The following is a 27,102-nucleotide window of genomic DNA, read 5'->3' as shown; positions in this document are numbered from 1 at the left end:
CGTCGGGTTAGCCAGTGCCTTGCAGAATAACAGTAGAACTGCTCTTGATTTGTATTCTTACCTTGTCTTGATACGTTCCGGTAGCTTGTTTGTGCTTTCGCTGCCAGCCACACACTAGGCTGATGGCTTAAAGGATTTTCCCACAATAACCAACAAATCCCCCTCCTGGCCAGTAAGCTGCAGAACTGTTCACTTCCCAGGTACACAGAGCTCGTGGCGGCTTCATCTCCTGCAGCTTTGAATTTCTTTACATCAAAGTGGATTTTCCCTTTCCTGGCCCAGCCAGGAGCCCAAAAGCCTTTGAACCTGGTTTCATTTTCCCTCATCCCACCCTCTCTCTCTCTCTCTCTGTCTGATTTCAGCCTCAGTATTATTTCTCCTCTTCCAGATCCTTTCCTAAGTTGTTTGTACAAAGTAAGTTTGGGGCCCCTCACCCAAGGGAAAGTACCATACAGATGCTATTGGTTTCCTGTTTAGTTATCTTTTTAAATGAGCAAAAAAGGGAGTGTTGTCTAGGGGAATATCTGTCCTCCGGAGCCTACGTCTACATAGCGCTGCTGGCATAGCTCCGTAGTGTAGACACAGCCTTCACCAGCAGAAGGAGTTTTTTTGTCAGTGTACGAACACCTCCTCCCAGACCCACGTTAACTCTGACAGAAGCCCTCTTTCATCAACGCAGCTGAAGCTGTATTATTGGGGGTTTGTCATCACAGCTCTGCCAGACAGGCTTGTCCTTTTTTTTTTTTTTTCCCCCCTCCCTCTCTCCCCCCAGATCTGGACCGATGTAGCTCTGCTGACATCACTTTTAATTGTAGACCTAGCCTGGTAGTGGTTAGAACATGAGACGGGTGTAAGCCTCCTGGGTTCTATCCCCAGATCTGCCACTGATGTGCCCCGGGTTACAAAATGAAGTCTGGTCAACACTTAAAAAAATTAGGTGTGTGTGTGTGTGTGTGTGTGTGTGTGTGTGTGTGTGTGTGTGTGTGTGTGTGTGTGTGTGTGTGTGTGTGTGTGTGTGTGTGTGTGTGTGTGTGTGTGTGTGTGTGTGTGTGAAAAATGACACACTTCTGAGTGACCTCACTGTGCCGACCTAACCCCTGGTATAGACACGGCTAGGTCAATGGAAGAATGCTTCTGTTAATCGATCCATCGCTGCTTGGGGAGGTGGCATTCCTGCAGCGACAGAAAAACCCCATCCATCACGGTAGTCTGCATCTACACTGCAGTGTCCTAGCTATGCCACTGTAAACCCTGTAATGTGGACAAGCCCTGAGTCGCTTAACTTCTTTCTGTCATGGCTTCTGCATCTGTAAAAATGGGATAAAAATTAACAACCCCATGAGGATGATGTGCGACTTAATTGGTTTATCTTTGCAAAATGCTTTGAGATCCTCTGTTGAAAGGTGCTGGAGAAGTGGAAGTGTTAGTAAGAGAAGAATTCAGCTCTGGCTTTCAATTACCCCACAGTTCAGGATAGTTTGGATTTAGAGGCTTTCTTTTAAAGGTAGGGGGCCTTCTGCAAAATGTAGGTCTGGATTTGGGTTCCGCCTTTGAACAAGAACCAGCATTGAGGGATGTTCTAACCTTGGGTTCAACGAAAGGCCCATTGGTCATTTTTAAGCTACCGCACCCACTATACCCAGATCCCTCAGCGGCTGCTAATTACCATCCGTGTGGTGCCGTCGCCAATGCCTTTGAAACATTAAGTGTACAGCGTGCACAGAATTTCTTGTCTCCCTCATTCAGACAGTCAAAAACCTGCACCAGAGACAGGTCCTGCCCTAACCTACTGCAGCACAGATGCTGCTTCTGTACGTGGAATTCACCTGGTGCTTAATTCTCCTCTTTTCAGTCTGGTCTTTTTGTCTTTTGGGTTTTTTCACACGCTTCATTTCACAGTGATTTGCACACGCCAGAGAGCTGCCGCGGATCCCCTCTGCCTCTGCATGAAGTTTGGCTTCTTGAATGCCCCCACCCTCCGAGCACCATGGTGGTGGTGTGCTGGAGTGCTGAATACAAAGCTTATCATTATCGTTTCGCATGAAAGCCCCAGCGCCGTCCATGTTTCCTTCCTAGGCACTTAAGTATCAAAAGGACTTTCCAGTCCTGCAAACCGATTTCACAACTGGCCTCTCCTGGGCATTGCCCAATGACTGTCGCTTTGGACAGAAACGTTCTCGACTGGCCACGGGAGCTATGACTAAGCCCTACATATTTCTCATGCTGTCTCATTTCACTTCCCTGTTTCTGCCACAAAAAGCAGGCCTGATAAAGGAATCTGGAAGTTGGCATTAGCAAGAAACCTCCAGGGTTATAGAGCACAGTGATTGGCAAAGAGGGTTTTCAGTTCCGTACAGAAAGTGTGTGGCTGGATTTTTAAGTGAGCGCTTTCTAACTCTAGATGGAGCGATGCCGGGGTGCCTGGCTGAGTATCGCAGTGTGCTGGCATGTGGCTGGATGCTACAGGTGTACCACCGTGTGTGTCTGCATGCTGCACGGGTATCAGACTGCGTCTGAGTGCTGCGGGTGGGTCAGACTGGGTGTTGCACATGCGTCAAGTGTCTTGCTTCCTTCCTTCACACCGTTTTATAACGGGGAAGGGACAGCCTTTTAAATCAGAATTTTCCTCCTGACCGCCCAGATCTGTGTGTGGCTGCCCCAGGGTAACATCTGTATTGATATTGTATTTGTCTGCAAAACGGACATGCCCCAGCAGACTGGAATCAAGTTGAAAGCTGCAATATCCTGAATGCAGTAATTGGGGTAGGAGGGAAAAGGTGAGGTCCCAATTTCCAAGCTTTTGTGATTCCCAGCTCCAGAGAGATGCCTAACACTGAGATTTTTGATGTCTGGAAAATACCCCCTGTAATAAAAGCTAAAGAAATAAGGTAGAAAATGTCCTTCTGATACAAGAATTAGCTACGTCATCCTTTTAATTCCAGGGAGCATTTCAAAGTGCTTTGACTTAGGAGGCCGGAAGCGTACTGGAGCTCACCAGCTCAGCGCCGCTGAAGTGCCCGGAGAACACACTCAAACGCTCTGACAGCGAGGGAGTAAGGCAGGCTTGGTAATGAGAGAACTTCAAAGCAATGCCAGGTGACAGAGGGAGCAGCAGAGATGGTACAGTGTGTGCTGCCGCGTGTGTCAGCGAAGAGCATAGATTCCATTGTGCAGACAAGACTGTCTAAAGCAGTGAGAGAGAACCTGGACAGAGAAAGAGAGTCAGCAAGGGGCTATCAGCGACAGATCTGTTGTTATTCTTTAAGTGGAGGGTTGCAATATAAATGTATTAAGGGTCTTCATCTGGGGAAACTAAACTATGTGAATGAAATTACACCAAAGCAAGAAGCTCTGCCAGCACAACATGGTGCTGCGTGATTTATTTTTTTTTTAAAGAGTGAATTTTCCAAGAGTAAATAGAGGAATTGGTACAAAAAAATACAATGCAGAAGAACAAAGCTCTGAGAGCCAGACGAGGGACTCCAGGGACACGCTGCAGTGTAAAGCCTGGGAGATTCACACAGGACTTCTCATGTTCAGAGAGTAACCGGATCGGAAGAAAACGTTGCACGATTGAGCTGTGTCCCTGAAGGCTGCATGGAGGAAAGAAAGGAAAGGATCCAGCTCCTAATTTAGACAGGGCCTGCTCCCGAGAGGAGTTGTGGATCCGATGCAGAGGGACCCTAGTGGAAATCAAGTCAGCCTCATGCAGTAATACCTGCTGCAAACAGGGACCATGTGTCTTTAAACGGCGGAGGCTGTTGTCTTCAGAAAGTGGCTGGGTAAAACTGCCAGGGACAGGTGTGTTCAGAGCCAGAGGAGTTAGAGATACAGGTAGATTTAAAAAAATTGAGAAAGGGGATGGATCCCAGCCCTGAGAAACGAGAGTCCTGTACTTACACTGAGGGTCCATCAACAGGAACAGGACAGAGGAGAAATAAAGCGGGGAAGGAAAAGGACACACTGGATGGGGGTGAGGGTGCGACAAAGTTTCGCATCCCAGGTGCCAAATGTCTGGAGCTACTGGAGCTGGTGGTGTCATCTGGGTCCCTCTCTCTGGCCTGGTCTGGTGAGGGTGTCTTTAGGATCAGGATGACAAAGGCTGGGGGGTCCCAAGAGATGATCGGGGTGGCAGCCGTTACGGTGAAGCTCACTCCTTTCCCTTCTTTTGTCCATCAGTCAGTCAGCGTCGCCATCCATCCATCCTCCCAAAGCCTCTTGTTTTAAGGACCCCAGAAGGGGAGTGCTGGGCAGAACAGCCCGTCCTCTGATTATTTGCTCCACAGATTAGGCCTAGTTTTCAACACACCAATTTTGGTTCCGTGATTTCCGCTCCCATGCTTTTCTTGTTCCCCAGGCATGATCTGAACGCTGGCCTTGGGTGAGGCCTTTTTGTTTGGACTCGGTCCGTCTGTCTGTCTTGCTTTCATTCCTTTGCCCATCAACATTGTCTGTCCTCGGTTATAGTGACTTTTTGTGCCCTTTCCCTCGCTTTTCACAGCTGAGTTCACAAGGAGGGTAGATCTGTAGGCCCAGTTATCACAACGTCCCGGCCCAATGGCTGCAGTAGGGCTGAGGGTAAGGGTCATATTGAGTCTGACTCCCTTATATTGCTGTTAATTTACAAGCAATTCAGTTCAATTGACTGTATCCTAAGCCTGGGTGTTCTGTGTGCTGCTGGCGGTTGTATTGATGGGGCCTTCCTGCATTGTAGGAGCGGTGGTGGGGAAGCTGGAGTTTTGGTAGGGGCATTCGGGCACCTAGGGGGGTGTGTGCAAGGTCCTGTGGGAGCCACGGAAACTGGATGTCTTCGCTAAAATCATCAGCAGTGCAATAGTTAGCACCAGGGACTCCAGGTGTCACAGACCCCACCAGCACCCGCTCCTTCTGTCTGCATGGCCTCTGAGAAACTGACCCTGTACCGTATAAATTCCCCCTGTTGCTGGGGGTGATGCACAAAGCACTGCTGAACAGATGCGCCATTAAATGAGACTCATAGGCAGAAGGCCACATCTGGAGGGGTGCCGAGCTCCCAGCACCACATTCCTGGGAGTCGTAAAGGCCCCGCACTGCTCAGGATTTGGTCTGTTGTTTGCGAAGCGCGCTGGGATTCTCTGGGAGGAAAGATGCTTTATTAAATGCTCGATATGACATGACCTGAACGCTTCAGAAGGCTTTGAGCATGATTAAGAGCTATGGGCTGGAAAGGCAGCTTGAGAGGCCCAGTTACGTGAGGACAGTTCTAATACAATTAAGAAGCAAAAGTGCCATTAAAAAGAGGCGGGCAGCCGAGGTATGGAAAGCATTTTCCTCGCTCCGCACTAGAGGGAGCTGTTCTCTTAATTATGTCTCTGCTTTAGGGGATGGAGTTGTTTTGCTCCCACATTACTAGACAGGAACAAGTACAATATCGAATTCGATACAATCTTTTTGCTGGGCTGGGAAGGGCGTGAATGGAAAGGGACTGTCTGAGCGTGAGTCCAAGGAAAGAACACGGCTTACCATGATTGAACACCTCTCGACTCCTTCTGTGTGCTCTCACCCTGGTGGCGTTTGCAAATCCTAGATGCCCTGGCTTGGGATTGCAGTATTTATTTTAAACCATCTTCCTGGAAATGTATGAAAAATTCAGAAGCACAAAGGGTTACAAATGCTGCCGGCCTGTTCCCTGTGTGCGGCGCCACATTCTTCCTTGTTTATACACAGCAGGAAAGAAAAAGGAGTTCAGATCTGTATCATGCAGTGTTGCAGAGTTCAGATCCACATTTACTAGGAGTCCAGTCTCTGTGCTACCTGGTCAGCCTCTTTGCACACCTGTTCAGACACTGCATGCAAACTGCCTCTGTCAATGCCTGCCCCTCATTTGCATGCAGAGAAACTCTCCTGCCATTCTTCGTCATGAGGCTAATTTGCACAGCAGGCAGCATGGGGATATGGAACTAATCAGATCCAACCACTTCTGTGATGAGAACACCCCGGAGCAGGAACTGCAATCTAGCACCACCACGCTCTAGCTCATAGGGACTGATTCTCATTTCATTTACACAGCGGTGAATCAGGAGCGACTCACTGAAACCAGTGCGGTAAGGGTTTCCCTGGTTTAAGTGAGAGGAGAATCAGATCTAATGAACCTGTTTGTTTCAGGTTCCTTCATCCTTCATCCAAATCTGCTGTGGGCTGTGAAAATGAATCATGCAGGGCCAGATGGTGCCTAGGCCTTAGATGGGGATGTGGAGGGGGAGAGAGGGCGGAAGGACCCTTATCTCCACCCCTTTCTCTGTCTCATCTAAGTGGTGGCAGAATTACAGCCCTGGCACCCTGGCTCCCTCCCTGCTCGTCTGATGGAGACTGTCATGACTCTGCCCCATCTGTGCATGAACCAACCGAGCTGTCTGGCCGTGCAGCACTTAGCCGCACCCTGCAAAGAAGGCAGCAGGGATGCTGCTGGTGAGTGTCTGCAAACTACTCTGGGCTGGATCCTGAGCTGGTGTGAACTGGTGTAGCTTTACGGCAGCCAGTGGAGCTACCCTGATTTACACCCTCTGATGATCTGGCTCTATGAGGGAGAATGCCTCCCGTTGCCCCCCCGCCCTTGGCAAAGCAGCTCCACGCCATCCCTCGCTGGGGCTGCAGCAGCACGGCTCCATCCAGCCCTTCACTCATTTCTGGAGCCGTTTGTGTCTCTTCAGTGACTATTCCAATCACCCTTTTCAAAGTGCTGATGACGCCGCTGGCTCCCCCTGGTGCCAGGAAAACTTGCAAACGGTGGGGCTAATCCCCTGAAATGGGCGTCCTTGCAGAGTTTAGCAGCTTCCATCATCATCCTCGAAAGGGCCGTCCCCCCGTGCAATGTTCCCTTAGGCATTCCAGCTATCTAGTCTCTCGGTAGGGCCGTATCTAGAGCATCGTACTGTAGACGCTTCCTACACTGCTGGAAGGGTTTCTCCATCGATGGAGTTAACGCACCTCTGCCGGAGGTGGGAGCTCGGTCATCAGAGAATCCATCCATCCACCTAGCTCCATCCGCAGTGCGGGGCAGGTCGGCCTAATTCCGTCACACAAGGCTCAATATTTTTCCCGGCTCTGAGCGATGGAGCTAGTTGATCAAATTTTAGGTGCAGACCAGGCCTACGAGACATCGATCATAAGGCCAGAAGCTTCGATTGTGGTCACCTAGTCTGACCTGTCTAACACAGGACTTCCCTGAATTACCTCCTGTTTGAACTAGAGCAGAACCTTCAGTAAAACCTCCAGTCTTGATTTAAAAATTGCCGGTGGCGGAGAATCCAGCACCACCTGGGGTGAATTGTTACCTTCCCTCTTCAAAATGTTTTAATCTGAATTTGCCTAGCTTCCACCGTGTCCAGCCGTTGGACCGAGTTACACTTTCCTCTGCTCACTCGAAGAGCGCTCTCTTGTCTGTCAGTTCCCCAGTTAGGTACTTACAGACTGTGATCTAGTCACCGGGTGGCAAACCTGGAGAGGGGCAGCCCCTCAGAAGGGGGGCTCCAAGCCCGGTGCAGGGCGGCACCCAGCGGGAAGCCAGGCCAGAGCTCCCAAGCCAAACAGAGAAGGAGCTGTGGATCAGGAAAGCTGCTGAAGAACCACTGCCGCTGGACCCTCTGGAGAGGTAGTGGGGCCATCTTTATTGCGCTTTGTTTCTCTGAGAGCCCTGGGCACTGAGTCTGGGCACCTCAGACACACGGGGTGAGAAACCCAGGCTCCCTTCCCAAAGGCGAATGACCTGATGCGGCGCAAGCCCGGGATGTTTTGTGGGCTGCAGGATTTTGTATGTTTTTTCATTTTGGACTGCGGCCGGGAGGCCACAGGTGGCACTGCAAACCGGAGCTGCAGGGATGCCTACATCCAGGGAAGGACGTCAGGGATCACACGGGCCCCCACCCTCATCCCTAGGGCACACCCCAGAGGCTCAACCCATGAGACGCCTCTTAACCTCTATAGCTAAAGAGACGGAAGTCATGGAGTCTACGTAGACACAGCTGGGGGTGTCTCACTGCCTAGCAGTGACATAGGAGTGCAGCTCACAGCCTGCTGGTAGCAGGGCCCAAGGTTGAATCATTAGACTATAACACAGGATGCAAGAGCCCTACCGACAGCGACCTCCATCCGGGGCGAGGCACCCGGGTGTTACTAAGGTTTTCACTGAAAATGTCAGCATTGATTTAAATACAGCGACACAATGAAAGCCAGAAATCGAGTAAGACAATAGCAATGAAGGGCGGCTCATTCGCTTGCTAAAGCCGTGTGCTCCCTTTTCAGGGGACGTGGAATTCATTCGCACGGATGGGCAGTGCTCGGAGTTCAGCCTCCGTGGGGTGCCCATAGTGAACCACGATGAAAGCTTTAAACTCCAAGGAAAACTCTTTAGCACGGCATAATTCTTTGGCACTGAATACAGCTGTATTTTAACGGCGCAAGTGTCCTTTGACTTTAATGGGGGTTCAATTTCCCCCATGATGGGACTAGCACACAAACCACAAACCTGGTGAGCCAGTAACACCCTTGTCCTAGCCGGACAATGCTTTCAGTTCAATGGCACTGATATAGACCATTGAGTGTGGCCTGAGTGTGCTGGCTTAGCAGGCCTGTGTGTGTGCGTCCCCCCGTTAGAAGGTTTTATCCTAACGGCAGCATGACAAATCACAGGGGCGGTTCACATGATGGTTTATGCTACCGGCGTTTCAATTGCCACTGCTCAGATTTCATAGGCAAATAGTCTTTGGCTCTGTTTAGAGAAAATACGATTGAGATCTTTAATAGGTTCTGAAAACAGGAGCATGACACGCGGCTGCTGATTTTCCATTTCATGAGTTTCCCCAATTCTGAATCACATCCACGCTGCCAAATGCCACCGGTTTTGTAATAAAGTGCCATGGAACAATAGACTCTATGTCAATTCATAGCCCCTGAAGGGGAAGATCTTATGCGCTTTGGATGATAGCATTTTATGAACTGCCCCCACTTCTCCTTTCTCACTGTGTTCTGCAGAAAGCTTCTACGTCCTCTTCCTCCATGAGCTCTTCAAGTCTTTCGTTGAGGTTGTCCAAAGCCATGCTGCCGGCTCTCTTTACTTGGCAATGGACTGGGGCAGCTTTATGGCAGCATATTCAGAACGTTCTTCTGGGGTGTTCTCCTGGGGCTTCTGGAGCCTGCCCGAATGCTGCAGGTCAGCGTAGAGTATGTCTGGGTCTTTCTCGTCACTGGCCTAAAATGAAAGCGTTCCTGATTTGGTTACCTGGGCGCACCAGAGAGCTCTGTGTACATGCTGAGTTATGCACGAGCGCATGCACAGTAGGTTATTGCTGTGTTTAAAAGAACAAACTGCCCTCTTTTTATCCCACTTAATTACGCTCTGGTCCACTGTCATGGAGCTTTGCACCCAGAGAGCAGGGATGAGGAAAAGAGGAGAGATTGCTAACTCGCATTCAGCCTGAACCTACCACTTCTCCCCACAAGAAGTTTATTTCTTAAGCCCCTCTCTGCTCTCAGCACATACGACCATCTGAGCGGTACCAGCATGCTCTGGGCTAGTGCTGTGTGCTGCACAGTTCAATAAAACATTCCCCCAGGGCGTGCAAACTCATGACTGCTCCGGGGAGAGTCTAGCTCTGGCACCCGAGGGGTTAATGCCAGCTGGGCTGTCAGTGAATCGCACCCACAAACTCTACCTTTAAAAAAAGAATATGAAGGCGCCAGAGAAACCCCAGCAGGAACCTGAGCCGGGAGGTTGCGTGCCACTGTAGGGGTAGCCATGTGCTGGAAAATCTCCCTCTGCCTTAGCAACAGCAGGGGAAGGAAGGGCTTAACTTCCTGCCTTAACTCTTATACCAATGCGGGCCAGGAAGACGAGTGACAACCCTTCCCGGGCCAGGTTCTCCTTCCCACTCCAGCCCCTTTACTGGTAACGTACAGGAATCGGAGAGGTGCCCTTGGGCGCGTCTATGCCGCGGTCGGGAGCTGTGATTGAAGCACACGTCGGCACCCCTCAGCTAGCTTTGCTCTAGTCAGCTGGCTAAGATCTCAGTGGAGTGGAAGAGGGCTGGGCTTGCCACCAGAGGAGGTACCCTGAGTCCCTGGGGGGCTCGTGCTCAGGGCGGCGTGCTGCCCTCCGTGCCGGGGTGGTTACGCTGCTGTTGCTATCCAGCCAGCGCGGGTCTCTCTGTGTGTGAGGCAGTGACGCTCCCGATGGCCCTGTGTCGTCTCCCCTCAAGGCCCCCACTTCTGGGGCACCCCAGGGGCAGGAGGGGATGTGACTGGGTGCCAGGGGGTGTGGCTGGCATGCAGATCAGCTCCCCCAACCAGTTGCTCTGTCTGTGCTTCGCCTCCAGAGAGACACAGCACAGAACCTGGCCCCATGTAACTGACGTCTCTTCCCAGGTGAATTAGCTCAGTTCCTCCTAGTCACTGCCTGTGGCACGGAGAGAGACCGGCTAGTTTCCCGTGTGCAGCAGCGTGCTGGTCTCATTGGGGTTGTTGGCTTAGTGCTGGTGGCCTGTGCCATGCAGGAGCCAGATGATCTGGTGGCCCCTTAAACGCCATGACTCTCTGACCTGGTGTTTTAACAGCAACGAAAAGTACTGATCAGAGCCTGATTCTGCCCCCATTACACTGGTGTAACTGCCTTGGCCTCAGTGCAATTACTCCTGACTTACACCAGTGAGAGCAGAACCTGGTCTCTGGCTCTGTGGGGCCGTGGTGCAAGCTGGAAAATGACAGCCCAGGTGGCCTGTGGGGCCATTCAGTGACCCGCCTGGGAGGTCAGAAGGGGATCAGCCGAGGAGCTCCCCTGCGCCCCAGCAGCGCTGCTGACTTTGGGTTTCGTGTCCCTCAGCTGTCCCGGGAACATGACCGAGTCCTGGCGGCCCCTACGTGTCAGGCCGAAACCCGGAAGGTCTTGTCCTAGGAAGCAGTGAAAGAGGCACAGGTGGCCCCTGCAAAAGGAGGCGACCCAGTGCAGCTGTGGGTATGTCTGCACTTGAAGCTCGAGGGGTACAGTTCCCAGGGTGAGGAGACGCCCTCCTCCTGCACTCTGTTGTCAGCACCCAAGCGTGATCCGAGCTAGTGCAGGAACGTCTCCTCACGCCAGGAACCACACCCCTAGCTCGAACTGGGGCCCTGCCCAAGACAGCCCCTCTCCCTTTGTCTCCTCAGCATATCGTACCTGGGGCTGAGTCCTCACGTTATTTGTCTCCTCAGCATATCGTACCTGGGGCTGAGTCCTCACGTTATTTGTCTCCTCAGCATATCGTACCTGGGGCTGAGTCCTCACGTTATCTGGAAAGGGAGCTTGAGACCTAGGGGAAAGAGAATGCTAATTAGACACAAGTAAGAGGCTTTTGCCCCCAAGAATTGAACTATTTAGAAGAAAAGGAGCTCAGCCAATCCCGGGGAGAGTATTTGATCCTGCAAGTTTGGCTGGGGTTCCCGGCCAAACATGAAGTCTGCATTGTGTTCAGGGGGGGATTTTGGAGGCTGTGTGTGTTTGCTTTTTACACTGGTATTTAAGAGTCCAGCAAAGCAAAGTGACGAGAAACGCCGAGGACACGGAGGGAGATGTCCTGACATAGACACACACTATGGGGGTTTGGCTTGGTAGAATTCAAGTCAAAATAAGCGAACACAGCTACGTTTTGTGGATAAAAGTTATTTTACAGAAAAAGAAAACACGGTGAGGGGTTTAAGCCAGGAGGCTGTTGGATACGACCGAGAGAGATTGAATTAGCTTAACTAACCGTCACTGCATGAATACCCAATTTACACAGACCTGGCAGTGCAGGGGCTCCCACCTAGATGGGCAGAGGAAAGAAACAACAGGGTTAGTTAGTTGTGCTCGGGCCAGCAAATATCCCTAGTCCCTGGAGTAAATGGAACAGCTGATTGAAACGCTGCACTCACCTCTCTTCTTTCTTACATAGAAGTAAACGGAGGCGAGGAGTAAAACGACAAGGACACAGACTGTCCCAACAGCAGCAGTCACAGGTGAAACCAGGGAGCTATCTGCAGAAATAGAAGCTAGAGACACATGTTGCAATTTAGGGGTTGGGAGACACCATTCTGCAGGGCAGAGATAACTGAGCGGCCGGTTTGTCTGAGATGCTTCTGTAGTGCAGTCCATAGTCCCTTCCAGGACTGCCATGGAGCCGGGGAACAAAGAGGAACTGGAATTGCTTCATTTGATCTAGTTGGCTTTACTGAAACCTGGTGGGGTGATGCGCAATGGTCAGATCTATGGTTATAACCTCTTCAGGGATGGCTGAGTGGGCCAAAGGGGAGAGGGTGTGACACTCTCAAAGGTGCCATCAGCTGATTCCGAGTCACTGATAACTTAGAAGAAAATGATTTTGAATGTTTATGGATCAATGTCCTAACGGATAAAGCACAAGGTGGGGTATTAGGTTGGGTCTGATACAGACCCCTACATTATACTAGGAACAGAATAATAGGCTCCTTACACACCACACCTGTCTGTAATGTGTAGGGAAAAAAGCTTCGTGATCATAGAGCACTTCATTTGACTGACATATGCTAGTGCTCTCATGCTGCTAATATTAAAACATCCTTGGAATTTCTAAACATTATAAATGACAATTTATAACCCAAAAATCCAACACGGGCAAATTCTGTATTACACTTTGTCTTGACAGAGAAAGAGGAACTAAACAGAGCTAAAAATAATGGTATCTTAGGCACAAGTGATCATGACTTGATCATATTTATGATGTTGAAATATATACTTGGTGCTTTAAACGGGCCAGTTTCACAAAGCTGAAAACAATTATCAGCCAAATCAGCTGGGAGGATGAATTTAATCAGAAAAAAGTGAATGATAATTAGGAATTGTTTAAGAACACTTTATTAGATGCCACAAAAGCCACAATGGATGAAGAGGCCATATTGGTTAAAGAAATAAGCTGGCTGAGAGGGACAGTGGAGGCAGCTATTTTTTATATATATATATATATATATTTTGATAGTAATGAATATAACTAGGCATGTTAGAAACTTGATAAGGAATGCAAAGGGATACAAGGCCACCAGAGTTAAGAACAATAGAAAGGAGTTTAAGTATATTAGGAACAAAAAGGTTCCTAACAATGGAACTGGTCCATTACTCAATGGACATGGTAGAATTATCAATAATAATGGAGAAAAGGCAGAAGTGTTAAATATATATTTCTGTTCTGTACTTGGGAGAAAACAGATGATGTCATATAACATTCTTTCCATTCCACTAGCATCTCACGAGGATGTTAAACAGTAGCTACTAAAGTCAGACCTTTTTAAATCAGCAAGTCTGGATAACTTGCATTCAGGAGTTTTAAAAGATCTGGCCGAGGAGCTCACTGGACCATTAATGTTGATTTTCAATAAGTCTTGGAACACCCAGGAAGCTCCAGAAGACTGGAAGAAAGCTAATGTGTCAATATTTTAAACGGATAAACAAAATGATCTGGGTAATTATAGGTCTCTCAGTCTGACAACAACCCCTGATAAGACAATGGAGTGGCTGATGTGGGACTTGATTAATAAAGAATTAAAGGAGGGTAATATAATTAATGCCAGTCAAGATTGGTTTATGGAAATAGTTTGATAGGATCTAACTTAATATCTTTTTTTTGATGGGATTACAAGTTGGTTGATAAAGGTGATAGTGTTGACGTAATACACTTACATTTCTGTAAGGCATTTGACTTGATAGCACATGGTATTTTGATTAGAAAACTAGAAAGATATAAAATTAACCAGGTACACATTACATGGATTAAAAGCTGGCTAACTGATAGGCCTCAAAATGTAACTGTAAACAGGGAGTTGTCATCAAATGGGTATGTTTCTAGTGGAGGCTTGCAGGGATCGGTACTTGGCTATTTAACATTTGTATTTATGACTTGGAAGAAAACATCAGATCATCACTGATAAAGTGAGCAGATGGCACAAAAATTGGGGAAGTGGTAAATAACGAAGAGGCCAGGTCACTGATACAGAGCGATATGGATTGCGTGGTAAGCTGGGCACAAATAAACAATATGTTTTTAACATGGCTAAATGTAAAGGGACACATTAGGAACAAAGAGTGTAGGAAGGCTACACTTGCACAGTGGGGGACTCTGTTCTTGGAAGCGGTGACTCTGCGAAAGATGGGGGGGTCTTGGTGGAAATCAGCTGATGACGAGCCCCCGGTGGGATGCTGTGGCCAAAAGGGCTAATGTGATCCTGGGATGCATAAACAGAGGAATCTCGAGTAGAAGTAGAGAGGTGATTTTTATCTCTGTATTTGGTTCCGGCCTGAGTGCTGCTAGAATCCTGTGTCCAGTTCTGCTGTCCACAGTACGGAAAGGGTGTTGATAAATTGGAGAGGGTTCAGAGAGTGATTAAAGCATTAGAAAACTTACAGTGATCGACTCCAGGAGCTCAATCTATGTAGCTTAACAAAGAGAAGGTTGAGGGGTGGCTTGATCATACTCTGTAAGTTCCTACATGGGGAACACATGTTTCATAACAGGCTTTTCGGTCTAGCAGAGAAAATAACATGATCCAATGACTGGAAGTTGAAGCGAGGCACATGCAGGCTGGAAATAAGGTGTACATCTTTAAAGAATGAGAGCAATTAACCATTGGAACAACTCACCAAGGGTTGTGATGGAGTCGCCATCACTGGCAATTTTAAAATCAAGACTGGATGTTTGTCTAAAGGCTCTGCTCTAGGAATTACTTTGGGGCAGTTCTCTGGCCTGTGTTATCCATGAGGTCAGGATAGACACAAAGGTCCCTTCGGGCCTTGGAATCTATAGAGAAAAAAACCCCGGCCAGGACTCAGGGAGATGCCGTGTGGTGACACTAGGCAGCACAGGCTGTGTTTAGTCTGGAAGCTGGAGAACCACAAGGTTTGCCTGTGTCCCGCAGCCTTGCTAAGATTCCTCTGTATCTCAGTTACTGCTGAATCCTGTGTCTTCTCTACCGCACAAGAGATGTTCTAGCAACAAGAAACACTAACAGAACGGGCAGACAGGGTTTGAGCTGGGTTTGTTCCCCGCCCTGGTGCCAGCCCTGCTGGGGAGAGGAGTGGGGCGGGTCTGGGCTGGGAGCTCGCACTCACCGCTCACGGACACGGCCGTGCCAGCGCCGGATTTATACTCCTGGTCCGCGCCCCCAGCCACCCTCTGAAACTTCACACAGCGATAGACCCCGGCATCCTCGGGGCGGGTGTCACTGATGCGGATGGTGAAGTCTGTGTCAGAGCCATTCTCAGCCCGCGTTACCCGGGGGAATGGTCCCATCTGTGCATAGATGAGCTGCCGGTCACTGCCCGAGCCCTTCAGCCACTTCACGGGTCCTGCTGGAGCTGCCGCAGTCACAGAGCAGGTGAGGGTGAGGGTCTCTCCCACTACCACCGACATGGTGCCATGGGGCTGCAGCACCTGGAGCTCCTGGGCCCTGGAACCTGCAGCGCAGAGACAACGTGGGAGGGTTTCAGTTAATGACAAGGATAACGGCTGTTCTCATTCCTTATATTGCATGTTATTTGCACAGTGCTTGCAGCCTGTTCGGTGAGATCTTCCTCTCCACCCACGCGGGACTGGAGACTGGTTCTGGAAACCCAAAGTTTCTCCGGACACTCTGAAGTCTCTTGGATTTAACCATTCAGCTGCCTCCACTCTGCTCCGTCCTATTTAAACCCCTCACTTGGCTGAGTCCCGGCGTCGCGGGAGGGGAGCTGTTCCCACCCCAACCTTCAACATTCCTTGTGCTGGAAACAAAAACCAAGTTACACCAAATCCCACTTGTGTAGTGTTGTGTAGCCCCTAGATCCAACAGGATTGTGTCCCCCCAAAACCCTGTGGCAACACTGCCCAGAAGCCCCATTCAACCTCTTCTGCAGCTTCACTCCGTGCAGCTGAGTCCTCCTTTTATGGGCATCCAGGGAGCAGCGGCCGGCTGAGGCAACCTTGGCAGCGGGGTTTCGGTGGGGCTCTGCTGCCAGGGAGCTGGGGAGAATTGAAGAAGACCCTGGAATCGGTGTGAAGGTGCAGAGCTTGGAGGCGGATGGCCCATGGTCTCTGGTGGATCCTTCAGGATCCACGGAGTTTGGGGTTAGTCTGTTGCTGCTGAAAAAAGCCTGCCCTTTCCTCTGACCCCATCGAAAGAATCTGAGAAGTCCCCCCTGTGCACATCCTATCACTATTACTGCAGAGAGGTTGAGTCTGGCCCTTTCTGTCTGGTTCTTTTGGCGCGGTGTCTGGGGCAGGTTGTGGGTTGCAATGTTCATGGCTGGATGCTGGTGATGGTCCTTGCATAGCAGCGGCAAAACCAGCTGCTCGTGTTTCTTGTGCTGGACATAAAAACCTGAAAAAAACATTCTGTGCAGAGGCACTCGGCAAGTTACGCCCCTGCATTTCTCTTCCCCCTTTTTTTTCTTTATAAACTCAGGGTGGTTGCATGAAAGCAGGAACTTCGTCTCTTTAGGAAGTCGTGCTATTGCTGGTTATTCTCCACCCGCAGCAGCTGATCTGAGAGATCATCAAAGCTGTGATGGCAACGGGAGAGGGGAGGAGAGCAGATGGGTCAGATGATCGCTGCACAAACCCGGTTTTCATGCACATCTCACCGAGAGGAAATAAGCCCTTGGAGATGCAGCAAATGGGGGGGAAGTGGCGGGGAGGCTTTGTTTCGAAGTACAATGCTTTTCCAGAATGTCCTGTCCAGCGATGGCTGCTCTTTAAGAAGCTGGGTCCCAGCAGCTCTTCCAGGATTGACATCACTTGCTGCTGTGATGTAAAACCAACCAGGTGATCTGGAGCAGCTCTGTAGGGCCTCCATGTAGCCCAGCTCTGCAGAAGGGAGCCCACAGCCAGGCAGGGCTGGATGCACGGAAAGTGCTGAGGACATGCATGCGCAGACTGGCCTGTGCTGTGTGCAGATACGTGGAGAACATTGCAGAGGAGCTCCGGGAAAAGAGTCCAAGAGCTTTGATGTTGGTGCAGGGTCATGTCCCACTCACCACGACACACCTGGAAATACCATTAACGTTGCAACACTGCGTCCCAGCCTCCTGGGGAGCTAGGGTGACCAGATGGCCTGATTTTATAGGGACAGTCCCAATATTGGGAGCTTTTTCTTAAATAGGCACCTATTACCCTCCACCCCCTGTCCTGACTTTTCCTTCTTGCTGTCTGGTCACCCTAGCGGGAGGGCAAATGCTCTGTGGTTATTTTTAATACTTTTGTTACCCTAGTACTCAGAGGCCTCAGTCAAGATGGGTGCAACTGAACTCTAGATGACCTCCTGAGGTCCCTTCCAACTCTGATTCTATGTCCAAAGACACAGGGACATGATCCCGCTCCAAAGAGCTTCCAAGCTGAACAGACACACAGTGTGCGAAAGGGGCGTGGAGAGGAAACCATTGAATACAAACGTCTTTTAAAGACACGCACGTTTTCTCAGATAAGTAGATATCTGGCTCTATCTCCCCCCTGCACAGAGATCCCGAATTCACTGATTTCTTTCTCTGTTCTTTAGACCCGCCACATTTCATGGCAAAGCTCCCGTTGCTTTGTACTCACCTGAATCGTTCATGGACGAGAGACCAAGCCACAAGCTCAGGAGCCGTATCCGTACTGAGGGGCTGAAAGCCATTTGCAAAGCTGTTGGCTGGAGCCCAGTCAGCTCCGTAGGTTTAACAATGGTGGTTTGAGCTCAGCCAGCTGGGTTGGCAAAAGAAAATGAGAAGTCACAACAGGAAACAGTAACAACGTGCACATGCGTAATTAACTCTTTCAGGGCCGGTGTGGCTGCTTGGGCCATCGCTCAGGAAAAGAACCGGTTGTGCCCCGATGTTTACGGATGTTTTAACACGTGCAATGGACCCAAACTAGTATCTCAAATCCAAACCCTTTCAAAAACATCATTCAGGCATTTTCATCACTCCAGCCGTCTACGTCTTTATTATTATTTTTATTACAGGAGGAGAGAGGATGCAGCAGAGGCTGGACCCCATCGTGGTCGGTGCTGTACACACGCACAGTAATTGACAGTCCATGCTTCACAGAGCTTGCAGTCTAAGAAGCCAAGCCAGACAAGGGGCAGGAAAAGGAAGATGCTAAAGACTGATGCACAGAGATGGTAAGTGATTTGCCTAAATTCAACCAAGGTTACTCAGTAGCGGATGGAGCAAAAGAACCCAGATCACCTGTGCTGTAACCGTGAGACCTTCCTTTCTCGCTGATCTGCACTGGCTTGTGCAGGTTGGGTTCTGTATTGGATCCCAGACTGGAAAAGGCCCATTTCATGAGTCAGGTTGGACTCTCCAGAGAAAAGCTGATCTCATAAGATCTCCACCATTTTGGCACCATCAAACCACACCCCAGTCTAGATCTAATCCCGACCCAATCCCTTCCTTGGCCCATCTCTAACATGTAAGCAGCCAAGTGACTTCCATTTACTCAGAGAAGTATTGAAGGGAGCTGTCAGAGTGCCAGCATTAGCATGGATGCTTTATCTCACGGCGGTCCAAGGGTTGGACTATGTGAGGCTTCATGAGGGAACGCAGGACCCCAGATGCTTCGCTGTGAGAAGTAAAATTAACACTGGGGAAAAGCAGTTTAGTCCACACAGAGGCAGGAGCAGGAAGTGTCACTACCACAGTCCACTTCCTTCTGCATCACAGGATGGTCAGAGCCGGAACTCAAATTTCTCACTAACTCTTGAGACAATGGCGTGCTGGCGAAGGCTGGGGCGTTGAAGGGTCTCCCCTCTGTCATCACGATGGCTATCTCGACCCATATGTCTGGATTGTCTCTTCTATGCCTGGTGCTGATGCTTCTGCCAATCCCCGGTAAGTGACACCTCTATTGCCCATGAGTGCACAAACCGCCTCGCCTGCTTTCCTGCTCCTTGCAACCGTGGTAAGTTCGAGAGGCGTCAGTGGAAGATCTGAGCCCTTGTATTATTTTGTACAACGAGAGGAAATGTCCTCCCGCCCCCAGCTGGTGATCAACTTGGTTCTCTGCCTCCATCCCCTTGCAGTGAAAGGGGCTCTGTTCAGGTGCAGGGACCTTGTCTGGACCCAGGAATGGGGCTGAGGTCCTATCATCCAGCCACATTTTTGCAGATTCTTCTACCTTACTCCTTTCTTTCTGCAACTCGCGTATCCTGAGGAATTGTTCTCCCTGAGCTGCCCACGGAGCTGCCCTGATCTTTGTCCTGAGAAATTACCACTGGGCCAGAACCCAACAGCGCGCACGGCTGCTCCTGACCCCAGAATGCCCCCCAGCTTGACCAATCAGAATCATTTCCAGTTGTCGCCTTGCTGTGCAGCTGCTCTTGTGAATACTTACTAAAAACACAGAAAACCATCCAGCCTAGTACTGAGCCCTGGGTTCCCACCCCCTTTCCAGGCTGAGAACTGGTCGTTTCTTCCTCCTCTTTCATTCCCGTCTCTGCACTTGACACCTCTCACCCCTTAAATAGCCCTGTGAGGGAGTTTACAGCGCTCGGGTCTGGGAGAGTCTGCCGGCCGTGTCTGGGTGGGGACGTCTGAGGGCCAAAGTGTCCCTCGGGGCTGAGGGTGGCTCTGTAACGTATGCTGAGCTAGTGATTTATCCTGCCTGGATGTAACACAGAAACGTTTCGCCACGGTAACCCGTCAATGCCAAAATGGCAGGGACTGTTACAGGCGTTCCCAGGAGGAAGCCTGCTGATTTTGGTGAAAACTGGAGATCCAGGGGGCGGATCCACGGAGCCCTTTGTATGTGGTTAGCACACACCTTGGCTTCAGCTCGGTCTGGAATTGGCTATAGACAGCCATATACACCTCCCAGAATAACAGCTCAGCTCTGCCCAGCGGCCCAATGGAGTGTAACATGCTGCCTCCCTGAATGAGTATCTCCCAGCCTGAAAGCAAAAACTAATAGTGGGGGAAATGGCAGGGTATGGGTGGAAGGAGAGAATAGGGGGCAGACAGAACCCATGGCATGGGGCGGGAGAATGGGGGACCCTAGTACAGGGGGATGGGGCAGAGGGACACATGGAGCCCCTCGTATGGGTGGGGAAAAGGGAACGGGGGTCACACAGAACCCATGCGATGGGGGGAGAACAGGGCAATAGTATGAGGGGTACGGTTAAAACGGGGGTGCACACAGCTCGCCTGTCTGGGGAGGAAGAGGAAATGAGGGGCACGCAGAGCCCCTGGGGAAAGAGGGGACATTTGGAGCCCCTGCCATGCTGGAGGTGCGGTTTCAGGGAGACCCTGTAGTAGACGGGGATGGCAGGTGGCGCACCGGGTGGGAAAGGAGGGATGCCAGGAGCCCCGGTGGGTGCAAAGCGCTCAGCTACGGACGCTATGCAGTGGGCCGGCCTCTAGTTCCGGTCTCAGTTTTACTCCCAGTGCAGAGCTAAGCGCCCCTGCCCAGCGTCCCGGGCAGTGGAAGGGGCTCGGGGCAGGGGCTGCCTGTCTGGACCCAGCAGCCGGGCCGGAACCTTGTCCTCCAGCCCCATGGCCGGAGATTCTTCGGTCCATCCCCCTGCCCCGAGACACTGCCCCCGCCGCGCTGCCCGCGGGGCTGCCTAGGACTTGCTCCGGGGATGTTCCAAGGGATTCAGAACCGCGCAGCAGCGCAGCCCCTGCGCCCCCGTTCGGATAAATCAGCGCAGTGTCATGCTGCCCCCTGGCTGCACAACGGCGCCTGTGCACCTTGAATGAACGTGCGGCCCGCAGCACCCTCCGCCTGCTGCCATTCAAGCTTCCCAGGCTGAGAACGGAGCCTTTGATCCGACCGCCCCGCCCACCTCGGGGCGTGACGTTGCCGCTCGTGATTGGCTCCCTGGCTGTTGAGCGTGTGACGCATCCGGCCCTTTACTGCAGAGCTGGGTCAGGCCGGCAGGCGGCGCTGTGGAGCTGCCCGGTCCGTGCAGGGGCAGTCCGGGCACCCCCAGAAACTCCGTCCTCACGTGGGATCCGCTCCCGGCGGCGGCGCGACTCGGGCTTGTCCATCGGAGCCTCCCCCAGCCCGGCCCGTTCTCTCGTTGCAGGGTCCGGGGCCCAGGAGCTCCAGGTGCTGCAGCCCCAGGGCGCCGTGTCTGTGTCAGCGGGAGAGACCCTCACCCTCACCTGCTCTGTGACTGGGGCAGCTCCGGTCGGACCCGTGAAGTGGTTGAAGGGCTCGGGCAGTGACCGGCAGCTCGTCTATGAACAGACGGGATCATTCCCCCGGGTAACGCGGGCTGAGATTGGCTCTAACACAGACTACACCATCCGCATCAGTGACACCCGCCCCGCGGACGCCGGGGTCTATCGCTGTGTGAAGTTCCAGAGGATGTATGGGGGCGCGGACCAGGAGTATAAATCCGGCAATGGCACGGCCGTGTCCGTGAGCGGTGAGTGCGAGCTCCCAGCCCCGCCCCGCCCCACTCCCCTCCCCAGCGGGGCTGGCACCAGGGCGGGGAACAAACCCAGCTGGGCCCGGACGCTCCCCGCGGAGCTGGGATTCCCACGGACCCACTGAGACTGCACATGGGGGTGTCAGGTGTGGGTGGATCCGTCTCACTCGCCCTTCCATAAAGAGCTGCTGGGTCGAGCCCGCTGGCCCAGGGCGCCCCCAGCCGAGCACGCCGGGACCGCGTGTACTCACCTACTGGGGGCATTGCTCCGAGCACTGCAGGGTTTCTTCTCCCCTCCCAATTCCCTGGGCAGCCCCTCCCCCACTGCCCCACGGGAGACGGGGAGCGAGGACCAGGCAGGCTGGGGATCTGCACAGAGTTAGCGCCTCTGGCAGAACTGAACTGCGGCCAGACACGGGCCTGGGGTGAGTCTTTCTCGGCCCCCATCCCCCCCCCCAAGAGCTCGGCTGCAGCCCGGGACTTACTGGGATGTTTCTTCTTCCTTTGCTAGGACACAGGGCGCTCCTAGCCTGACCCCGCCCCCCTTGGCATGTGCTCAGGGCGGGGGGCTGTGGCTCCCCTGATCTCAGGCTGTCCCTGGCAGAGGGCGGTCCCGTGACAAGCTCTCAGTCGCAGAGTGGCCTGACTGGCCAATACATGCTTCTTCCTGCAGCTAGACCATCGGCCCCGTCTGTGTCCGGCCCCCGCAGCAGGGCAGAGCCGGGTCACACAGTGAATTTCACCTGCACGTCAGGAGGATTCTCTCCCAAAGACATCACTGTGACCTGGCTCAAAAATGGGACCAAACTCCCAGAGCTCCAGACCCGGGTTTCCCCTGAACAAGAGAGCGTCTCCTACAGCGTGTCCAGCACCGTGGGGGTGAGCCTGGCCGCAGGAGACGCCCGCTCCCAGCTCACCTGTCGGATACAGCACAGCACCTTATCGGCTCCCCTGCAAGGGACTTACAACCTCAGCGATGTGCTGCGAGGTAGGAGCCCAGGCGGGGCTGACCCCTGGGGGCTCTTCTACTGGGGAGGGCTGAGACGGACCCTTCGCCCTGTGGGGTCCCTTTGGGCTGGGCACTGGGTGAGGGTCAGACACTGAAATACAGATTTGGGTCTCTGTGTCCATCTCTCATTCTCAGGCCCTGTGAACTTTGAGACCCTTCCCCCGGCCAGAACATGCCCTACTCCAGCCCAGTGGGGCTCCGGGGTGTGTGTGGAGGGTGTGTGGGTTGGAAGATTTTTTCCTTGTTAAGCCCTGGTAAGATCCCACCCCCCAGTTGAAGTTACCCAGCCCGCTGTGCGTTTATCCCAGGGAGGAAGGGGAGGGAAAGGGGACGTATTGAAGAGTTGTTTGCCCTCTGCTAATTCGTGTTGTTGTTAAAGAATTACCCTGACAGCCGCCCCCCTCCCGGGCCTCGGGACCCCTTGCAAGCACTCTGCACCCCCTCATGTCACTGTGCACTGGGGGCAAAGACAGTGGATTCATCTGAGTTCAGATCTGCCAGCCAGCCTCCAGGAGGGGGCCTAGGGACTGCCGGGCTCCTGCTCACCTACCAGCAGGGCAGCGGGAGGGTTAATTAATGCATGTAGGCGAGGTGCTTTGAGATCCTCAGGCGGGAGGCGCTGTGGAAAGGCCAAGCGGCATCACTGTGCAGAGGCAGCCCCTCCCCGGGCGGGACAGCAGAGCGCTCTGGGAGCAGAGCTGTGGAGAGGGCCCTGCCCAGAACTGGACGGTGACAGGAACCTCCTCAGGGTGCAGCCAGGAAGCCGTGGATCCGCTGTGCCCCCTTAACTATCCAGTTTGGGTTGCCTCTCGGAGAGCGTTGCTGGTGACAAACAGCCAGCCCCTCCGGACCCCGGGATCACCCAACACGACAGCAGCTGGAGCCACACACCCAGCTGAGTTACCTGACGGCTTTCCAGCCGCTCATGACCCTGCGGTGGATAGACGCACGAGCCATCCCCCCTCCCAGCCTTCCCGCACCGCACCCCAGAATGTTGCATCTTGCTCAGGCCAGAAATCCGGTCTGAGGAAGTTCATGATTTAGTCTCCCCCTCCCTCGATGTGGAGAGAACGTACACCAGTCTTTGGATGCGCCTTCAGGGGCCGTTAGCGTATCTGGCTACTCCATGGTTGTACCTGACAAGCTGGTTCTGAGCGTTCACTACTTACGTCTTTCAGTAGCACCCACCCAGCAACACTCCGTAACTTCCCAGACAAGGACAGCACATGCAATGTGACGGGATATTAATGTTTAGCGGGTCCAGACTTTTAAAATGGTACCTTACAAGGCATGCTGTGTACGACACATGTCAGAATGATGTGACAGTGGGGAATATGGGGGTACTGGGGTGTTGTTCTCAGACACGGTGTCAAAGGGATAAAAGGGCCTCTGGGGTGCGGAGAGGAAGGGCATATACAGATAAATGCTGCCCCTGCTCCCTGTGGGGAACGGGGGGAAGGGCAGGGTTTAGAGAAGAGATTCCAGGGAGGGCCCTGGGGAGGAGGGAGGGACATGGGCTCAGGGGGAAGATCAGTTTGTTCAGCCCTAGAATTTCCCTCTCACTCAGCAGGAAAAGGAGAATTTCTTTACATACCAAGCCCAGGATGTTTTTTTTGTCAGTTCCACCCAGGTTGCGAGTGGCCACAGACCCGCCATTGCCCGTCACAGTGAACAAGTCTGTGACATTCACCTGCAGCGCGCAGCAGTTTTACCCACAGAATGTGAGGCTCACCTGGCTGGAGAACGGAAATGAGACAGATCGAGGAAAATCCTCCCCCCTGGCTGAGAATCCAGACGGGACGTACACGCTCCAGAGCTCCCTGGAGGTCAACGCAGCTGAGCAGAGGAATCACTCAGTGTTCACCTGTCGGGTTGTGCACGATTCCCAGCCCCCTGTCAGTGCCAGTGAGATGCTGAAAATCTCCCAGCTGCCTGCTGAGCCAGGTAAAGAGCCCACTTCATCTAATCCAGGTAAATGTGCAGTTGAACCTTCGCCTGCTTCTGCTATGACAGGCCAGCTCCAATCCAAGGGCCATTTCAGCCCATCTCTGCCCGTGGAGCTCTTCAGTGTAACTGTGACCCAAGGATACAAGGATTATGGCTCTGCTCTGCTCACCTGCGACCCGTAGGGAAGGGGAAGCTAAGGGCAGGAAATGTCACTTTGGCCGCACGCTGTGCCAAGGGCAGATACTCCCCGCAGCCCTGCAGGGGGTGAAGGAGTCCCTTGGGAAGGGCTCTGACATGGTGACTCCTCAGAGCTGGGGATCACCAGGGCTCCAGCACTGCTCCTGGATTTGAAATTTTTGGATAAAAGTGCAGGAGGCTCCTGAGTCCTTTTTCCCTGCTCGGCAAAGGTGCACGTCAGGGTGGGCAGGGTGGCTGGGAAACAGCAGCTCTCTTGTCTGTGCTGTGTGGGCGAGTGGAGGGGGCTCCAGGACAGGTCACACTCCCGCACTTCACAAGAAACAACAGGAGCTTTGTGGGGGCTTCCTGTCCATTTGCTGATCGCCTGCATTTCTCCTGCAGCTCAGAGTGTCTTTTCCAGCCCCGCTCTCTGGATCGGGATCTTCCTGGAGAAGATGCTGGTAGCCGCCTTCCTCCTTTTCCTCTTCTGGAGAAGTAAAGGGTAACACGGTAAATGCAGCTTTTCTGTGAATTACCCTGGGGTGATCAGAAGGAACCCGAGGGAACCGCTTTGAATGCAGCAGCCCAGGAGCAGAGCAGCCAGGGTTCAAGTCTCCTAGGACACAGACACTCTCCGTTCAGTTCCAGCCTAGATCACTAGTGACCGGCTGGTTTTTCAGTGTCCCAGTCCAGTTCCTAGAGCCCGAATGGCCACATCGCCCGGTGACCATCTCGCTTGGCACGAACTGCTGCAGTAACCAGGCACCAGAGCCCCACGGGCTGTGCAGAAGTGGGAAATGAATTGCTCTGCCCCATAGAGAGGGACCCGCGGGCTCAGGGTGATCTGCATGGAGAGCTGGCGGGGCTGGTCAGGTCTTCCCCTGCCTTCTGCACCTCCGGCACATTGAGACCCCTTTGCTCCTCTCCTCCCCACACGCTCCCTCCATTTGGTAAATGCCGCCTGCGTTCAGCTGGGGCAGGCGCCAGGGGGACACAATCCAGGGCCTCTGAGGAGCTCTGGAGTCGCTGCCCCAAACAGCTGAGCGGGTCAGGGGGGGCCCAGCAGGGCCCAGGGATGCACAGGGAATTAATTCCCCTTTTTCTCCTATGAGGGGCTTTGCCCCAGGCACGTAGCTGCTGGCAATCCTGCCCCCGGGTATTCACCTGCCAGAACATCCGTCCCACTGCAGCCCCAGGACCAGGCATTCCTGGGTCCCTGACCCTCTCCTGGGCCGGGTCTGTGCAGAGGCTCACAGCACCCCATTCACGGCTCTGGAGTGCAGTTTGCCCCTGGGAGGCTCCTCCCCAGCTGGGTACAGAAGGGAAGGTTCATTGACTGACTGTCTGTTGGATTCTCTCCTTTTGCAGCCCCACGGCTAGCCGGGTTCCTCGCGGCCGCCTGCCAGCTTCTGTCTGCAGCATCTGTCCTGCTACTCCAGGGAACGAGTCCATAGATGGTGGAGCTGCAGTGCCCCTGCTGGCCAGTCTCGGAGCCAGGCTTCCATCCTGACCACAGTCTATAAGCCTACGTGGCGCGGGGAACAAATATTTAATAATGGGCCGTCCGTCTAGCAGAGGAAGGTCTAACACGTGATCTGGTTGCCAGTTAAAGCTAGACAAATTCAGACTGGAAATTATTAATGGTGCGAGTAACTAACCATTGGAGCAGGTTTCCCAGGGTCGTGGTGGATTCTTCATCACTGACAATGTTGAAATCAAGATTGGCTGTTTGTGTAAAGGCTCTGCTCTGGGAATTCCGTAGCCGGGGGGTCTCTGGCCTGTGTTCTAGATGAGGTCAGGGTAGATGAGCACAATGGTCCCTTCTGGCCTTGCAACTTATGAATCGAGGATGGGATGTACCCGCCGCTCCCTCACGCTGCTGGAAGGAATCCTGACAGGCCTCCCTGCCCCCTTCAGCCCATCCCTCGGCTCCGTCTGGCCTGACCTTCGCTGCTGGGAGCAGAGATGGAGAATACGGGGTGAAATGCAATTTGTGCATGTGTAACACACAGTGTGGGTGTGAGACCCAGTGACCTCAGAGCAGCTCCCCTGACTCCTGCGGGTTTGGCCTTGAGGCTCAGACACTTGCTCCTGGGGCTGGCGGGCGCTGGGTGCTTTGCAGATGTGACACTGTGACCTGACTGCAGAGAAGTAGTCTCGTGTGCAAGGTCTGCCCCGACCAATCACTGGAGCAGCCTGGAGAGGGTCCCTGAGGGCAGTGGGCAGGGTCGGATCCTGTAGGTGATCATGTGGGTCTGTGCTCTGGGACTCGGGGGAGGTGGGAACACAGGCCATCTGTAGTGCTGGGTTGTGCCTTTTCTGCTACTTTGGACTCTGGCTGAAGCCTCCTGCCTCTGCTCAGCTCTGAAGAGGCAGCAGCTATTTTTGTAATAATTTCTGTTTGAAAATAAACCACCCTGGCAATGCTTGAACTCGCCCCAGATGTGTGGAGTCCTTCGGCTGGTCTGCCACTGAGCCGGCCGGCCTGTCCCACGTCCAGGACAAAATTTAGCGTTCTCTTGATGGACACGGTGGGGGAAGGGTGGAGCGGGAGAGGGAACCTGCAGGGAGCA

The 27,102-nt window shown here is 52.7% G+C and overlaps 1 protein-coding gene across 2 annotated transcripts; it reads left to right on the top strand.

Moving 5' to 3' along the window:
- The first annotated feature begins 18,013 nt into the window (after window positions 1-18,013).
- LOC137157298 (signal-regulatory protein beta-1-like) lies at window positions 18,014-25,690 on the top strand. 2 transcript variants are annotated; one of them, XM_067554590.1, is made up of 5 exons: window positions 18,014-18,141; window positions 21,049-21,397; window positions 22,074-22,384; window positions 24,026-24,376; window positions 24,932-25,690. In XM_067554590.1, exons 1-5 carry the CDS (start codon window positions 18,129-18,131, stop codon window positions 25,033-25,035), a joined length of 1,128 nt encoding a protein of 375 aa, XP_067410691.1. In that variant the 5' UTR covers window positions 18,014-18,128; the 3' UTR covers window positions 25,036-25,690. The 2 variants fall into 2 exon arrangements, 1 of the variants encoding a protein (XP_067410691.1); XR_010921051.1 differs by lacking the exons at window positions 18,014-18,141; window positions 21,049-21,397; window positions 22,074-22,384 and having other exon boundaries at window positions 24,217-24,349.
- The last annotated feature ends 1,412 nt before the right edge of the window (window positions 25,691-27,102 follow it).

Source organism: Emydura macquarii, unplaced genomic scaffold (assembly GCF_026122565.2).
Source record: "Emydura macquarii macquarii isolate MOO-44397 ecotype Brisbane River unplaced genomic scaffold, CSIRO-AGI_Emac_v2 contig_1483, whole genome shotgun sequence".
NCBI lineage: Eukaryota > Metazoa > Chordata > Testudines > Chelidae > Emydura > Emydura macquarii.
This window is presented reverse-complemented; position numbering and strand designations above follow the sequence as displayed.

Bases quoted from the DNA above. Each gene is read 5' to 3' on its own strand.
- LOC137157298 (XM_067554590.1), top strand. The intron at 21,398-22,073 runs GTGCGAGCTCCC...TCCTGCAGCTAG, and splicing joins GCCGTGTCCGTGAGCGGTGA to ACCATCGGCCCCGTCTGTGT. The intron at 24,377-24,931 runs GTAAATGTGCAG...TTTCTCCTGCAG, and splicing joins GCCCACTTCATCTAATCCAG to CTCAGAGTGTCTTTTCCAGC.